A 12,864-nucleotide genomic window follows, 5' to 3' on the forward strand; every position below is an offset into this window, starting at 1 on the left:
GGTAACTCAGGATCAGTAATGTAATGTATGTACACAGTGACTGCATCAGCAGAATAGTGAGTGCAGCTCTGGAGTATAATACAGGATGTAACTCAGGATCAGTAATGTAATGTTTGTACACAGTGACTGCACCAGCAGAATAGTGAGCGCAGCTCTGGGGTTTAATACAGGAGGTAACTCAGGATTAGTAATGTAATGTATGTACACAGTGACTGCACCAGCAGAATAGTGAGTGCAGCTCTGGAGCATAATACAGGATGTAACTCAGGATCAGTAATGTAATGTATGTACACAGTAACTGCACCAGCAGAATAGTGAGTGCAGCTCTGGGGTATAATACAGGATGTAACTCAGGATCAGTAATGTAATATATGTACACAGTGACTGCACCAGCAGAATAGTGAGCGCAGCTCTGGAGTATAATACAGGAGGTAAATCAGGATCAGTAATGTATGTACACAGTGACTGCACCAGCAGAATAGTGAGTGCAGCTCTGGAGTATAATACAGGATGTAACTCAGGATCAGTAATGTATGCACACAGTGACTGCACCAGCAGAATAGTGAGTGCAGCTCTGGGGTATAATACAGGAGGTGACTCAGGATCAGTAATGTAATGTATGTACACAGTGACTGCACCAGCAGAATAGTGAGCGCAGCTCTGGAGTATAATACAGAATGTAACTCATGATCAGTAATGTATGCACACAGTGAATGCACCAGCAGAATAGTGAGTGCAGCTCTGGGGTATAATACAGGAGGTGACTCAGGATCAGTAATGTAATGTATGTACACAGTGACTGCACCAGCAGAATAGTGAGTGCAGCTCTGGAGTATAATACAGGATGTAACTCAGGATCAGTAATGTAATGTATGTACACAGTGACTGCACCAGCAGAGTAGTGAGTGCAGCTCTGGGGTACAATACAGGATGTAACTCAGGATCAGTAATGTAATGTATGTATACACTGACTGCACCAGCAGAATAGTGAGTGCAGCTCTGGGGTATAATGCAGGAGGTAAGTCAGGATCAGTAATGTAATGTATGTACACAGTGACTGCACCAGCAGAATAGTGAGTGCAGCTCTGGGGTATAATACAGGATGTAACTCAGGATCAGTAATGTAATGTATGTACACAGTGACTGCACCAGCAGAATAGTGAGTGCAGCTCTGGAGTATAATACAGGATGTAATTCAGGATCAGTAATGTAATGTATGTACACAGAGACTGCACCAGCAGAATAGTGAGTGCAGCTCTGGGGTATAATACAGGAGGTGACTCAGGATCAGTAATGTAATGTATGTACACAGTGACTGCACCAGCAGAATAGTGAGCGCAGCTCTGGAGTATAATACAGGAGGTAACTCAGGATCAGTAATGTATGTACACAGTGACTGCACCAGCAGAATAGTGAGCGCAGCTCTGGGGTATTATACAGGATGTAACTCAGGATCAGTAATGTAATGTATGTACACAGTGACTGCACCAGCAGAATACTGAGTGCAGCTCTGGGGTATAATGCAGGATGTAACTCAGGATCAGTAATGTAATGTATGTACACAGTGACTGCACCAGCAGAATAGTGAGTGCAGCTCTGGGGTATAATACAGGAGGTAACTTAGGATCAGTAATGTATGTACACAGTGACTGCACCAGCAGAATAGTGAGTGCAGCTCTGGAGTATAATACAGGAGGTAACTCAGGATCAGTAATGTATGTACACAGTGACTGCACCAGCAGAATAGTGAGTGCAGCTCTGGGGTATAATACAGGAGGTAACTTAGGATCAGTAATGTATGTACACAGTGACTGCACCAGCAGAATAGTGAGTGCAGCTCTGGAGTATAATACAGGAGGTAACTCAGGATCAGTAATGTAATGTATGTACACAGTGACTGCACCAGCAGAATAGTGAGCGCAGCTCTGGGGTTTAATACAGGAGGTAACTCAGGATCAGTAATGTAATGTATGTACACAGTGACTGCACCATCAGAATAGTGAGTGCAGCTCTGGGGTATAATACAGGATGTAACTCAGGATCAGTAATGTAATATATGTACACAGTGACTGCACCAGCAGAATAGTGAGCGCAGCTCTGGAGTATAATACAGGAGGTAACTCAGGATCAGTAATGTAATATATGTACACAGTGACTGCACCAGCAGAATAGTGAGTGCAGCTCTGGAGTATAATACAGGATGTAACTCAGGATCAGTAATGTAATATATGTACACAGTGACTGCACCAGCAGAATAGTGAGCGCAGCTCTGGAGTATAATACAGGAGGTAAATCAGGATCAGTAATGTATGTACACAGTGACTGCACCAGCAGAATAGTGAGTGCAGCTCTGGAGTATAATACAGGATGTAACTCAGGATCAGTAATGTATGCACACAGTGACTGCACCAGCAGAATAGTGAGTGCAGCTCTGGGGTATAATACAGGAGGTGACTCAGGATCAGTAATGTAATGTATGTACACAGTGACTGCACCAGCAGAATAGTGAGTGCTGCTCTGGAGTATAATACAGGATGTAACTCAGGATTAGTAATGTAATGTATGTACACAGTGACTGCACCAGCAGAGTAGTGAGTGCAGCTCTGGGGTATAATACAGGATGTAACTCAGGATTAGTAATGTAATGTATGTACACAGTGACTGCACCAGCAGAGTAGTGAGTGCAGCTCTGGGGTATAATACAGGATGTAACTCGGGATCAGTAATGTAATGTATGTACACAGTGACTGCATCAGCAGAATAGTGAGTGCAGCTCTGGAGTATAATACAGGATGTAATTCAGGATCAGTAATGTAATGTATGTACACAGTGACTGCACCAGCAGAGTAGTGAGTGCAGCTCTGGGGTATAATACAGGATGTAACTCGGGATCAGTAATGTAATGTATGTACACAGTGACTGCATCAGCAGAATAGTGAGTGCAGCTCTGGAGTATAATACAGGATGTAATTCAGGATCAGTAATGTAATGTATGTACACAGTGACTGCACCAGCAGAGTAGTGAGTGCAGCTCTGGGGTATAATACAGGATGTAACTCGGGATCAGTAATGTAATGTATGTACACAGTGACTGCATCAGCAGAATAGTGAGTGCAGCTCTGGAGTATAATACAGGATGTAATTCAGGATCAGTAATGTATGTACACAGTGACTGCATCAGCAGAATAGTGAGTGCAGCTCTGGGGTATAATACAGGAGGTAACTCCGGATCAGTAATGTGTGTGCGGGTTGTGACCTCTGCGCTGCCCCCTCTCCTGCAGTGTTATCAGTGGAGCTCAGTGTCAGTACAGAATGACTGTACCCATTAGTTACAGGCGCTCGGTGCACAGAGCTTCGGCCAATCACACACTTCCACCTTCCCACGTATCGCTGACTGTATGGCGGCAGCGCTTGTCCTGAGCCGTCGTTCTGTGCTGACATCAGACAGCGGATTTAGGACTTTGGAGCTGAAAGTCTATAAACTACAAATAAAGACGAGAGAAGGAAACTCACGGCCCAAAAAGTTACAGAAATGGATAATTCTCAGTGCACAGATCCCGGGGTAATCTCCCTCTCCCCGGTGGATCCCGGGGTAATCTCCCTCTCCCCGGTGGATCCCGGGGTAATCTCCTTATAGTAACTTCCTCCCGCCTCTCCTGGTATCCCCGCCCCTTCCGGTGTCCCCGCCCCTCCCGGTGTCCGGGCCTCTCCCGGTGTCCCCGCCCCTCCCGGTGTCCCCGCCCTCACCCTCCCGGTGTCCCCGCCCTCACCCTCCCGGTGTCCCTGCCCCTCCCGGTGTCCGGGCCTCTCCCGGTGTCCCCGCCCCTCCCGGTGTCAACGCCCTTCACCCTCCTGGTGTCTCCGCCCCTCCCGGTGTCCGGGCCTCACCCCTCCCGGTGTCCCCGCCCCTCCCGGTGTTCGGGCCCCGCCTCTCCCGGTGTTCGGGCCCCGCCCCTCCTGGTGTCCCTACCCCTCCCGGTGTCCAGGCCTCTCCCGGTGTCCCCGCCCCTCCCGGTGTTCGGCCCCCGCCCCTCCCGGTGTCCCCGCCCCTCCCGGTGTCCGGGCCCCGCCCCTCCCGGTGTTCCCGCCCCTCCCGGTGTCCCTGCCCCTCCCGGTGTCCCCGCCCCTCCCGGTGTCCCCGCCCCTCCCGGTGTCCCTGCCCCTCCCGGTGTCCGGGACTCTCCCGGTGTCCCCGCCCCTCCCGGTGTCCACGCCCTTCACCCTCCTGGTGTCTCCGCCCCTCCCGGTGTCCGGGCCTCACCCCTCCCGGTGTTCGGGCCCCGCCCCTCCCGGTGTTCGGGCCCCGCCCCTCCCGGTGTCCCTACCCCTCCCGGTGTCCAGGCCTCTCCCGGTGTCCCCGCCCCTCCCGGTGTTCGGCCCCCGCCCCTCCCGGTGTCCCCGCCCCTCCCGGTGACCGGGCCTCACCCTTCCGGTGTCCCCGCCCCTCCCGGTATCTCCGCTTTCCCGTTGTCCCCGCCCCTCCCGGTGTCCCCGCCCCTCCCGGTGTCCGGGCCCCTCCCGATGTCTCCGCCCCTCCTGGTGTCCACGCCCTTCACCCTCCTGGTGTCTCCGCCCCTCCCGGTGTACGGGCCTCACCCCTCCCGGTGTCCCCACCCCTCCCGGTATCCACGCCCCTCCCGGTGTTCGGGCCCCGCCCCTCCCGGTGTCCGGGCCTCTCCCGGTATCCCCGCCCTCACCCTCCCGGTGTCCCCGCCCCTCCCGATGTCCGGGCCCCGCCCCTCCCGGTGTCCCCGCCCCTCCCGGTGACCGGGCCTCACCCTTCCGGTGTCCCCGCCCCTCCCGGTATCTCCGCTTTCCCGTTGTCCCCGCCCCTCCCGGTGTCCCCGCCCCTCCCGGTGTCCGGGCCTCTCCCGATGTCTCCGCCCCTCCCGGTGTCCACGCCCTTCACCCTCCTGGTGTCTCCGCCCCTCCCGGTGTACGGGCCTCACCCCTCCCGGTGTCCCCGCCTCTCCCGGTATCCCCGCCCTCACCCTCCCGGTGTCCCCGCCCCTCCCGGTGACCGGGCCTCACCCTTCCGGTGTCCCCGCCCCTCCCGGTATCTCCGCTTTCCCGTTGTCCCCGCCCCTCCCGCTGTCCACGCCCTTCACCCTCCTGGTGTCTCCGCCCCTCCCGGTGTACGGGCCTCACCCTTCCGGTGTCCCCGCCCCTCCCGGTATCTCCGCTTTCCCGTTGTCCCGCCCCTCCCGGTGTCCACGCCCCTCCCGGTATCCACGCCCCTCCCGGTGTCCGGGCCCCGCCCCTCCCGGTATCCCCGCCCCTCCCGGTGTCCGGGCCCCGCCGCTCCCGGTATCCCCGCCCCTCCCGATGCCCGGGCCCCGGCCCTCCCGGTATCCCCGCCCCTCCCGGTGTCCGGGCCCCGCCCCGCCCCTCCCGGTGTCCCCGCCCCTCCCGGTGCCCGGGCCTCACCCTGCCTGCAGCGTCTCCTCCAGATGGTGTCGGTGCTGAGGATCTGGCGGAACTTGCGGCACACGAGGGCGAGTGGCGGCAGCTCGGTGCCGGGCAGGCAGGAGAAGATCTCCACCAGGATCTCCGGCGGCAGCTGCAGCAGAGTGCGGGCTCCCCGGGGCGCCGGCTGCACCTCCACCCGCAGCACCTCCGCCGCCGCCTCCCCGTCCTCCGGCTCGCTGCCTCCTTCCCGCTGCCTCTGCCGGCATCCCCCGGAGTGCACCACCCCGCAGAAGCGGGCACACACCGCCATCCCGGAGCACCGCGGCACTGACAGCCGGCGCCGCCCACTCCAGGCCCGGACACGCCCACTCCGAGCGCAACCACGCCAATTACTCTGCTGGACACGCCTACTGCAGGCCGAGGCACGCCCACAACCAATTGGGACACGCCCGTTCCATTTCAGGCACGCCCTCCTCGGTTTGAGCCTCCCATCCCAGGGCACGCCCACTGACAGCGCCGCCGCTTCCCCCTCTCCGCTCGGTATCCGTCAGTGACAGCCGGCGCGGCGGGAAGAGAAGGGATAACGGAGACACACCGACATACACAAAAAAGGAAAATAAAACCTTCCTGCCCCGTGTGAGGATCGAACTCACGACCTTCAGATTATGAGACTGACGCGCTACCTACTGCGCTAACGAGGCGAGGATGGAGAGGAAGAGGAGGCTGCAGAGGCCAGGAGCATTGGAGGGAGAGAAGGCTGCAGGAGGAAGAGGAGACTGCAGAGAGCAGAGGAGGCTGGGGAGAGCAGGAGGTAGAGGAGGCTGCGGAGCGCAGGAGGTAGAGGAGGCTGCGGAGCGCAGGAGGTAGAGGAGGCTGCGGAGCGCAGGAGGTAGAGGAGGCTGCGGAGCGCAGGAGGTAGAGGAGGCTGCGGAGCGCAGGAGGTAGAGGAGGCTGCGGAGCGCAGGAGGTAGAGGAGGCTGCAGAGAGCAGAGGGTAGAGGAGGCTGCGGAGCACAAGAGGTAGAGGAGGCTGTGGAGAGCAGGAGGTAGAGGAGGCTGCGGAGCGCAGGAGGTAGAGGAGGCTGCGGAGCACAGGAGGTAGAGGAGGCTGCGGAGCACAGGAGGTAGAGGAGGCTGCGGAGCGCAGGGGGTAGAGGAGGCTGCGGAGCGCAGGAGGTAGAGGAGGCTGCGGAGCGCAGGGGGTAGAGGAGGCTGGGGAGAGCAGGAGGTAGAGGAGGCTGCGGAGCACAGGGGGTAGAGGAGGCTGGGGAGAGCAGGAGGTAGAGGAGGCTGCGGAGCGCAGGGGGTAGAGGAGGCTGGGGAGAGCAGGAGGTAGAGGAGGCTGGGGAGAGCAGGAGGTAGAGGAGGCTGCGGAGCGCAGGAGGTAGAGGAGGCTGCGGAGCGCAGGAGGTAGAGGAGGCTGCGGAGCGCAGGGGGTAGAGGAGGCTGCGGAGCGCAGGAGGTAGAGGAGGCTGGGGAGAGCAGGAGGTAGAGGAGGCTGCGGAGCGCAGGAGGTAGAGGAGGCTGCGGAGCGCAGGGGGTAGAGGAGGCTGCGGAGCGCAGGGGGTAGAGGAGGCTGCGCAGCGCAGGAGGTAGAGGAGGCTGCGGAGAGCAGAGGGCAGAGGAGGCTGCGGAGCGCAGGGGTAGAGGAGGCTGCGGAGCGCAGGAGGTAGAGGAGGCTGCGGAGCGCAGGGGGTAGAGGAGGCTGCGGAGCGCAGGGGGTTGAGGAGGCTGCGGTGCGCAGGAGGTAGAGGAGGCTGCGGAGCGCAGGGGGTAGAGGAGGCTGCGGAGCGCAGGGGATAGAGAAGGCTGCGGAGCGCAGGAGGTAGACGAGGCTGCGGAGCGCAGGGGGTAGAGAAGGCTGCGGAGCGCAGGGGATAGAGGAGGCTGCGGAGCGCAGGAGGTAGAGGAGGCTGCGGAGCGCAGGAGGTAGAGGAGGCTGCGGAGCGCAGGGGGTAGAGGAGGCTGCGGAGCGCAGGAGGTAGAGGAGGCTGCGGAGCGCAGGAGGTAGAGGAGGCTGCGGAGCGCAGGGGGTAGAGGAGGCTGCGGAGCGCAGGGGGTAGAGGAGGCTGCGGAGCGCAGGGGGTAGAGGAGGCTGCGGTGCATAGGGGGTAGAGGAGGCTGCGGAGCGCTGGGGGTAGAGGAGGCCGCGGAGAGCAGAGGGTAGAGGAGGCCGCGGAGCGCAGAGGTGGCTGCGGTGCGCAGGGGGTAGAGGAGGCTGCGGAGCGCAGGAGATAGAGGCTGCGGTGCACAGGGGGTAGAGGAGGCTGCGGAGCGCAGGGGGTAGAGGAGGCTGCGGTGCACAGGAGGTAGAGGAGGCTGCAGAGAGCAGAGGGTAGAGGAGGCTGCAGTGCACAGGAGGTAGAGGAGGCTGCAGAGAGCAGAGGGTAGAGGAGGCTGCAGAGCGCAGGAAGTAGAGGAGGCTGCGGATCGAAGGGGGTAGAGGAGGCTGCGGTGCACAGGAGGTAGAGGAGGCTGCGGAGAGCAGAGGGTAGAGGAGGCTGCGGAGCGCAGGGGGTAGAGGAGGCTGCGGAGCGCAGGGGGTAGAGGAGGCTGCAGAGAGCAGAGGGTAGAGGAGGCTGCGGAGCACAGGAGGTAGAGGAGGCTGCAGAGAGCAGAGGGTAGAGGAGGCTGCGGAGCGCAGGAGGTAGAGGAGGCTGCGGAGAGCAGGAGGTAGAGGAGGCTGGGGAGAGCAGGAGGTAGAGGAGGCTGGGGAGAGCAGGAGGTAGAGGAGGCTGCGGAGCACAGGAGGTAGAGGAGGCTGCGGAGAGCAGGAGGTAGAGGAGGCTGCGCAGCGCAGGAGGTAGAGGAGGCTGCGGAGCGCAGGAGGTAGAGGAGGCTGGGGAGCGCAGGAGGTAGAGGAGGCTGCGGAGCGCAGGAGTTAGAGGAGGCTGCGGAGCGCAGGAGGTAGAGGAGGCTGCGGAGCGCAGGGGGTAGAGGAGGCTGCGGAGCGCAGGAGGTGGAGGCTGGGGAGAGCAGGAGGTAGAGGAGGCTGCGGAGCGCAGGAGGTAGAGGAGGCTGCGGAGCGCAGGGGGTAGAGGAGGCTGCGGAGCGCAGGGGGTAGAGGAGGCTGCGGAGCGCAGGGGGTAGAGGAGGCTGCAGAGCGCAGGAGGTAGAGGAGGCTGCGCAGCGCAGGAGGTAGAGGAGGCTGCGGAGAGCAGGGGTAGAGGAGGCTGCGGAGCGCAAGAGGTAGAGGAGGCTGCGGAGCGCAGGGGGTAGAGGAGGCTGCGGAGCGCAGGGGGTTGAGGAGGCTGCGGTGCGCAGGAGGTAGAGGAGGCTGCGGAGCGCAGGGGGTAGAGGAGGCTGCGGAGCGCAGGGGATAGAGAAGGCTGCGGAGCGCAGGAGGTAGACGAGGCTGCGGAGCGCAGGGGGTAGAGAAGGCTGCGGAGCGCAGGGGATAGAGGAGGCTGCGGAGCGCAGGAGGTAGAGGAGGCTGCGGAGCGCAGGAGGTAGAGGAGGCTGCGGAGTGCAGGGGGTAGAGGAGGCTGCGGAGCGCAGGAGGTAGAGGAGGCTGCGGAGCGCAGGGGGTAGAGGAGGCTGCGGAGCGCAGGGGGTAGAGGAGGCTGCGGAGCGCAGGGGGTAGAGGAGGCTGCGGTGCATAGGGGGTAGAGGAGGCTGCGGAGCGCAGGGGGTAGAGGAGGCCGCGGAGAGCAGAGGGTAGAGGAGGCCGCGGAGCGCAGAGGTGGCTGCGGTGCGCAGGGGGTAGAGGAGGCTGCGGAGCGCAGGAGATAGAGGCTGCGGTGCGCAGGGGGTAGAGGAGGCTGCGGAGCGCAGGGGGTAGAGGAGGCTGCGGTGCACAGGAGGTAGAGGAGGCTGCAGAGAGCAGAGGGTAGAGGAGGCTGCGGAGCACAGGAGGTAGAGGAGGCTGCAGAGATCAGAGGGTAGAGGAGGCTGCGGAGCACAGGGGTAGAGGAGGCTGCGGAGCGCAGGAGGTAGAGGAGGCTGCAGAGAGCAGAGGGTAGAGGAGGCTGCAGTGCACAGGAGGTAGAGGAGGCTGCAGAGAGCAGAGGGTAGAGGAGGCTGCAGTGCGCAGGAAGTAGAGGAGGCTGCGGAGCGAAGGGGGTAGAGGAGGCTGCGGTGCACAGGAGGTAGAGGAGGCTGCGGAGAGCAGAGGGTAGAGGAGGCTGCGGAGCGCAGGGGGTAGAGGAGGCTGCAGAGAGCAGAGGGTAGAGGAGGCTGCGGAGCACAGGAGGTAGAGGAGGCTGCAGAGAGCAGAGGGTAGAGGAGGCTGCGGAGCGCAGGGGGTAGAGGAGGCCGCGGAGCGCAGGGGGTAGAGGCTGCGGAGCACAGGGGGTAGAGGAGGCTGCGGAGCGCAGGGGGTAGAGGAGGCTGCGGAGCACAGGAGGTAGAGGAGGCTGCAGAGAGCAGTGGGTAGAGGAGGCTGCGGAGTGAAGGGGGTAGAGGAGGCTGCAGAGAGCAGAGGGTAGAGGAGGCTGCGGAGCGCAGGGGGTAGAGGAGGCTGCGGAGCACAGGAGGTAGAGGAGGCCGCGGAGCGCAGAGGGTAGAGGAGGCTGCGGAGCACAGGAGGTAGAGGAGGCTGCAGAGAGCAGAGGGTAGAGGAGGCTGCGGAGCGCAGAGGGTAGAGGAGGCTGCGGTGCGCAGGGGGTAGAGGAGGCTGCGGTGCACAGGAGGTAGAGGAGGCTGCGGAGAGCAGAGGGTAGAGGAGGCTGCGGAGCACAGGAGGTAGAGGAGGCTGCAGAGAGCAGAGGGTAGAGGAGGCTGCGGAGCGCAGGGGGTAGAGGAGGCCGCGGAGCGCAGAGGGTAGAGGAGGCTGCGGAGCGCAGGGGGTAGAGGAGGCTGCGGAGCACAGGAGGTAGAGGAGGCTGCAGAGAGCAGAGGATAGAGGAGGCTGCGGAGCGCAGGGGGTAGAGGAGACTGCAGAGAGCAGAGGGTAGAGGAGGCTGCGGAGCGCAGGGGGTAGAGGAGGCTGCGGAGCACAGGAGGTAGAGGAGGCCGCGGAGCACAGGAGGTAGAGGAGGCCGCGGAGCGCAGAGGGTAGAGGAGGCTGCGGAGCACAGGAGGTAGAGGAGGCTGCAGAGAGCAGAGGGTAGAGGAGGCTGCGGAGCGCAGGGGGTAGAGGAGGCTGCGGAGCACAGGAGGTAGAGGCTGCAGAGAGCAGAGGGTAGAGGAGGCTGCAGAGCACAGGAGATAGAGGAGGCTGCAGAGGGTAGAGGAGGCTGCGGAGCGCAGGGGGTAGAGGAGGCTGCAGAGGGTAGAGGAGGCTGCGGAGCGCAGGGGGTAGAGAAGGCTGCGGAGCGCAGGGGGTAGAGGAGGCTGCGGAGTGTAGTGGGCACTGGAGGATCTGGAGAACAAGAGGTGAATGAGGGTGCTGGAGGCAGGAGCTGACACGGAAGAGGCTGGGAGTCCAGACTCTTAACCATTTGATGACCACATTTTGTTTTTTCCCCTTTTTCTGAGATTCCGTGTCCTCTGGAGCAGTGAGAACATCCTGCAATCCCACAATTGCTGAATGACCCGGGGACGAGATTATCGTGGTCGGAGCGACCACGGAGAGAATAATCTTGTGCGTTTTTCTCCTTAGCTGTCAGCGTCGCCGTTCTGAGCCCCGCAGTATTTTGTCCTTTCTGTCCCCGGAGCCGTGAGAGGTTTTGTTTCTGGCGCATTTCTCATTTCTGGAGTTTTTGTGTTTTTTTTTATTTCCATTATTTACCTTCTGATTTGTAGAATTTCATATTTTTCACTTCGGGCTCTTACGGCTGCAGCGACACCAGACAGGTTAATAGGTTTTATTCTTAATTGAGGGGAGGGAGTTTGAATTTTAATTTTTTTAATGTTTTTTAAAACTTTTTGTTATGGTTTTAGTTCTTGGCCCCTTTCGAGCTCATACAATTTTCTGCAGTGTTACAATATTGCACTACACAGCCATTGTCACAGGAAGCTCAGCTGCCGGCCGGACTATGGAGGACCAACATGGCAGCCGTGGGGGCTTCAGCAGATGGACCATCAGTACCCAGCCGTCATGTCACAGACCTCACAATAGGCGCGCCCAGTGGTTACTGTGTGACATGCTGATATCACAACCATCATTGTCATATTATAGATGCCCCGTCTCCTGCTGACAATGCCTCATCTGCTGACAGTGCCCCGTATCCTGCTGACAATGCCTCATCTCCTGCTGACAGTGCCCCGTCTCCTGCTGACAGTACCCGTCTCCTGCTGACAGTGCCCCGGCTCCTGCTGACAGTGAATCGGCTCCTGCTGACAATGCCCCGTCACCTGCTGACAATGCCCCATCTCCTGCTGACAGTGCCCCGTCTCCTGCTGACGATGCCTCATCTCCTGCTGACAGTGCCCCGTCTCCTGCTGACAGTGCCCCATCTCCTGCTGACAGTGCCCCGGCTCCTGCTGACAATGCCCCGGCTCCTGCTGACAGTGAACCGGCTCCTGCTGACAATGCACCGTCACCTGCTGACAATGCCCCGTCTCCTGTTGACAGTGCCCCGTCTCCTGCTGACGATGCCTCATCTCCTGCTGACAGTGCCCCGTCTCCTGCTGACAGTGCCCCATCTCCTGCTGACAGTGCCCCGGCTCCAGCTGACAATGCCCCGGCTCCTGCTGACAGTGCCTCATCTCCTGCTGACAATGCCTCATCTCCTGCTGACAGTGTCCCGGCTCCTGCTGACTGTACGGTTGCTGTTACAGGGGGCGATGTGAGAACAACCCGGTAGTGGACCCTCTGGGTCACGGCTCCAGAGCCCCCGAGGGCCAGCGGACCAGGTTTGGCCACCCCCTATACAGGGAGCGTTAGGGGCAGGCCCACGGAGGGTAGAACCGTGACAGCCAGAACCAAAGGGGAGACTGGGGTTAAGCCAGGAGCGGACACACAGAAGACACCAAGCTGTAGCGGAGAAGGACCTGGGGATCACGGAGAATGGGGCGCGTACTGAGCTCAGCGGGTGGCACAGGCGGGAGGCTGTAATGGAGAGAAGGCACAGGTAAGGACACAGAATGGGAGACAAGGCAGGAGGCAGACGGACAGAGGCAGACACAGAAGACAACTGTGGACAAGGAATGGCAAAAGGGACAGCGCGAGGGCTGCCAGAGGTGGCGCAGAAAAGGGGCCAGGCAGGAGACACAGTGAGCGCTGAAGGAGACAGCGTCACTGTAGTTGACGGTCAGGCAACCAACCTGGCCAGACGCTGATCCTATGTAGTCGGTGGACGCCGCCATGTTGGGGGCGGCGCCACCGCGTCATCACTCCCAGGAGGCAGAGCGCCGGGATCCCCACAGTGCGCAGGCGCCCGACGCTGAGGGACACGGAAGCCGGGCGCGGGGACGCGCCGGGCCACAGGAGCACGCCGGGAGGTGCGCGCATCAGCCGGGACCATGACACTGACAATGCCCCGGGTCCTGCTGAGTGTCCCGACTCCTACTGACAATGCCCCGTCTCCTGCTGACAGTGCTCCATCTCCTGCTGACAATGCCCCGTCTCCTG

The 12,864-nt window shown here is 60.7% G+C and overlaps 1 protein-coding gene and 1 non-coding gene across 5 annotated transcripts in view; both read right to left on the reverse strand.

The window, feature by feature from the left end:
* Window positions 1–5,777, reverse strand: part of FBXO31 (F-box protein 31) — a 51,841-nt gene extending 46,064 nt beyond the window's left edge. For 2 of the 4 annotated variants that reach the window (XM_073554913.1, XM_073554912.1), the window contains exon 1: window positions 5,428–5,777. In XM_073554913.1, coding sequence (XP_073411014.1) covers window positions 5,428–5,719 — 292 coding nt within the window. In that variant the 5' untranslated portion in view covers window positions 5,720–5,777. Of the gene's footprint in view, window positions 1–3,513; window positions 3,602–5,427 lie in introns of those variants that run through there. The other 2 variants (XM_073554914.1, XM_073554915.1) reach the window with 2 other exon arrangements.
* Window positions 5,778–6,037: 260 nt separating this feature from the next.
* TRNAM-CAU (transfer RNA methionine (anticodon CAU)) lies at window positions 6,038–6,110 on the reverse strand. Its single transcript has one exon. It is a non-coding gene; the product is annotated as a tRNA-Met (tRNA).
* Between the last annotated feature and the right edge of the window lie 6,754 nt (window positions 6,111–12,864).

Source organism: Dendrobates tinctorius, unplaced genomic scaffold (assembly GCF_039654945.1).
Source record: "Dendrobates tinctorius isolate UK_male_01 unplaced genomic scaffold, ASM3965494v1 ptg000214l, whole genome shotgun sequence".
Lineage (NCBI taxonomy): Eukaryota > Metazoa > Chordata > Amphibia > Anura > Dendrobatidae > Dendrobates > Dendrobates tinctorius.